The sequence below is a fragment of the Sinocyclocheilus anshuiensis genome, unplaced genomic scaffold (genome assembly GCF_001515605.1).
Source record: "Sinocyclocheilus anshuiensis isolate Anshui unplaced genomic scaffold, SAMN03320099.WGS_v1.1 scaffold2557, whole genome shotgun sequence".
NCBI classification, from domain to species: Eukaryota; Metazoa; Chordata; class Actinopteri; order Cypriniformes; family Cyprinidae; genus Sinocyclocheilus; species Sinocyclocheilus anshuiensis.
Window position 1 is genome coordinate 174 of NW_015544359.1, and position 3,517 is coordinate 3,690.

A 3,517-nucleotide genomic window follows, 5' to 3' on the forward strand; every position below is an offset into this window, starting at 1 on the left:
ATTCTTATAAAGCCCTTTTTATTGCTTCCTAATAATATATTCCTTTTAAAACAGCAAAACTACGCTTTTAAAACAAAGCCAAAGTATGCTTTTAAAAAAGCCAAAACTAAGCCTTTAAAACAAAGCACTTATGGCTCTGATGACTAGAACTGCCAATGCTCATTTTCAGACGGGACTGCAAGGATGTGGACAGACTTTGAATTATGGGGTGCTCCGAGCTCTCTAATTCTTTAGTAGTGGGCTTACATGAGGGCTTGAGTTTCCAATTTCCAGCATGTGAATCCATAGTGCTTTTTCACTGGAAGGTGTGTGTCCAACCCTGGGAAAGAGAAAGCCAGAGGATTCTTCACACTGACTGTCTTCACTCAAGTCTTTTTTCTAGTCATCATATATTATAGTATAACAAGATTGTTAAAATGAACTCACTTCACTAATCATATTTTAAATGTACATCATATATGATTAAGAATTGAAGATGACAGCACAAATCAGTCTCAACTCTGAAACCAATGATGCTTCAATCCTCCCTTCGTTTTAGATCCACTGTTTTACACCAGTCATGCTGCAAGATCTGCTCGAGGGTCAGCCGTTCAGTTGGATCACGGGTTAGGCACTGGACAATCAGATCACAGCATTCTGTTTTCAGGAGAGAGCTGGTTAGTCGTGACCATGTGACACTAATGTTGGCATGTACGAAATCAGCTTCTGTAATGTGGTTAATTTAAGGTTAAGGGAATTTACAAGTATTATAAACATATCTCTGAACACATAATTCTAACTTCTAACATCTGTTGGTAAATACTAAAGTCTGTGTTTTACTATGCTAGACAAGACATTCTCTACCAATGTTTGTTAATTCTGTGCAGAAGCTGTATGTGTGTGTTATCAATGCTATTCTCTCACCTTTAGATAAATCTGGGTTTTCAAACCTAATTTTGGCTTGCGTGATTTCCGTTATATTGCGAAATGGAGAACATGTGTTCATCATCTCATACAACAACACTCCTAGAGCCCAGACGTTTGTAGAGACGGCGTGGAATTTGCCATAGATGAAGAGTTCAGGTGGGAAGTAAGCCTGTATTCCTGTAAGCAAGACATGTTCAGCATTGAGCAATTCTTAGAAGAATCACATGATCAATAATAAGTCACTAAACACTGGTTTCCACACTCTGTGACACAAAATGCCAGCTCACCTCTATATTGCCTGCAATCATAGCCATTACTACTAAGTAGATGACCACAACCAAAGTCTATCAACTCAAGCTCCAAAGTGTGTTTTCTCAACAGGATATTCTCTGGATGAATATCGTTATGAAAAACACCGCGCTCAATGCAGTGCTGTACTGCTTGCACCGCCTGACACATGATGAGCCGTGCTGTTGTCTCACTCATGTTAGGATTATTGTTGATGAAGTCCAACAAGCTCTCGCAGGGATCCGGATACTCCATAATGAGAGTGAATGTTTGAGAGTGCTCAAACCACTCATATAGTTGGATGACGTGGGGGCTTATGGGTCCTTGCCTCATCATTAGCATCAGCGCAACTTAGGTAATGAGAGGTTTGGGATGCCCAGCCTACAGAAAAGATGCGACAAAAGGTTAGTTTGGTAAAACTCTGAAGAATATATATCATTTTTAAATGTACTGTACTTTACATTGCTTTGAGCTTTGTGGATTTAATAAACAGTCAAAGTTTTTTTGCTGCTTAATTGTCTATTGAATTCATGCTTAATGTTACTTACAAGTGAATTAACTACAGTAATCAGCACTTAAACAACTAAATACATATTATGTTTTGTCAACTTACAGTTTGAAGATACTGATCCCGTACAGTCTTTTGAATACGTTTGATGGCAACCTGCAAAAGGTAAAAAACACAGTTGAGCATATTGAACACCTAACCTTAACCTAACCATGAAGAATTGAGTATTTAAGATTAAAATCTGTAGGTTCCTTCATTTTTTTTTTGATTAAGGCAGTGTATACAGATTTCAATGTAAGAGCAAAATGTCTGTCTACTTTTTGCCATCAGAAATACGGATTCCCTCATACACCTTGCCATAGCCTCCTTCTCCAATAATCTTTTTCACTATATAGCGAGAGCGAATGGATTCTGAGAAAAACACACACACACACACATACACGAGAACATATTATATATTTTATTATATAATATATTATATATTGTAAAAGCTTGCTAGATCATTTGAAGTAGCATAAAATGCTTAAAGCTGTATAACGAGTTTTTCTTTTTCTTCAAGATTTGTAATAACTTACAAAGTCATTTGCATAAAAAATGAATTCAAATTGAAATAAAATAATCAACTAGGCAAACTGCTAGTTGGTTAATTCTTAAAAGGCACAGTCTTAATTTATACAATTGGTGCCTTGTGACAATAAACAATATTAATATAGAAAAAAATAAACGTTCAAGAGACAGCAGATGCCAGCTAACTGCAAACTAACTTCAGTTAAGTTTAAGCATATTTAAATAAACTTATTTGAAAACAGTTTATTACTTCAATGACATGTATCTTGTTATAATGATCACAGATTTAACGTTACCATTAGTTGGGACGCAGTCTGAAGAGTCTGGGACAGGTGACAGCTCAGGGTCATCCAGTTCTGGCGGAGGCACAAAAGGCTCCACTTTGTTCTGGCAGCGGAAAGGCTGTTTCATAGCCTTCCACACACTCTTGAAGAAAGAGTGGATTCCTCTCCTCTTCCTACGTTCTTCTGTACCCTTTTTCGTAACTAAGATCAACAAATTTAAGAATAAAATAATACATTAAAGGGGTCATATGATGTTGCTAAAAAGAACATTATTTTGTGTATTTGGTGTAATGCAATGTGTTTATTCGGTTTAAGGTTCAAAAAACATTATTTTCCACATACTGTACATTATTGTTTCTCCTCTATGCCCCGCCTTTCTGAAACGTCGATTTTTACAAAGCTCATCAGTCTGAAAAGCGAGGTGTGTTCTGATTGGCCAGCTATCCAGTGCGTTGTGATTGGCCGAATACCTCAAGCGTGTGACTTTCTGAAACGCATCGATTTTTACAAAGCTCATCGTTCTGAAAAGCGAGGTGTGTTCTGATTGGCCAGCTATCCAGTGCGTTGTGATTGGCCGAATTCCTTAAGCATGTGACGGAAATGTTACACCCCTTACCATATTGTGATTAGGGATGCGCCGATCCGATATTCATATCGGTTATCGGCTCAGATAGTGCCATTTTTCTCGGATCGGGTATCCGTCAGAGAGAGCCGATCCAAATCCGAGAATTTTTTTTTTTTTCTCGATTGTGCGAGTTATTCTGTGTTACTTCTGAAGCCATACGATAGCTTAATGTCAGCTACATATGAATATGTAAGTGCACAGACCATTCTGTGTGTGATATCAAAATACCACGAGAGCGATTAGAATTTTTTTAAATGTTCTTTCTTTCTTCTTTTCTTTTTTTTTATTTAAAATTTTTGTTTTGATGTCAAATAAGTCTTGCTGTTTTGCTTTTTTGTT

General features: G+C 37.0%; 1 protein-coding gene across 1 annotated transcript; it reads right to left on the reverse strand.

Annotated features, from left to right (window-relative positions):
• Window positions 1-210: 210 nt before the first annotated feature.
• On the reverse strand, window positions 211-1,536 carry LOC107698165 (serine/threonine-protein kinase pim-3-like). Its single transcript, XM_016499123.1, has 4 exons — window positions 1,194-1,536; window positions 904-1,083; window positions 427-636; window positions 211-319 (listed from the first exon to the last, which is right to left on the reverse strand). The coding sequence occupies exons 1-3, from the start codon at window positions 1,534-1,536 to the stop codon at window positions 518-520; spliced, it is 642 nt and encodes a 213-aa protein (XP_016354609.1). The 3' UTR covers window positions 211-319; window positions 427-517.
• Between the last annotated feature and the right edge of the window lie 1,981 nt (window positions 1,537-3,517).

Bases quoted from the DNA above. Each gene is read 5' to 3' on its own strand.
- LOC107698165 (XM_016499123.1), bottom strand. From the start codon at position 1,536: ATGCTAATGATGAGGCAAGGACCCATAAGCCCCCACGTCATCCAACTA. The intron at 1,084-1,193 runs GTGAGCTGGCAT...TCTTGCTTACAG, and splicing joins TGATTGCAGGCAATATAGAG to GAATACAGGCTTACTTCCCA. The intron at 637-903 runs GTGAGAGAATAG...TCCTGAAAACAG, and splicing joins AAACCCAGATTTATCTAAAG to AATGCTGTGATCTGATTGTC.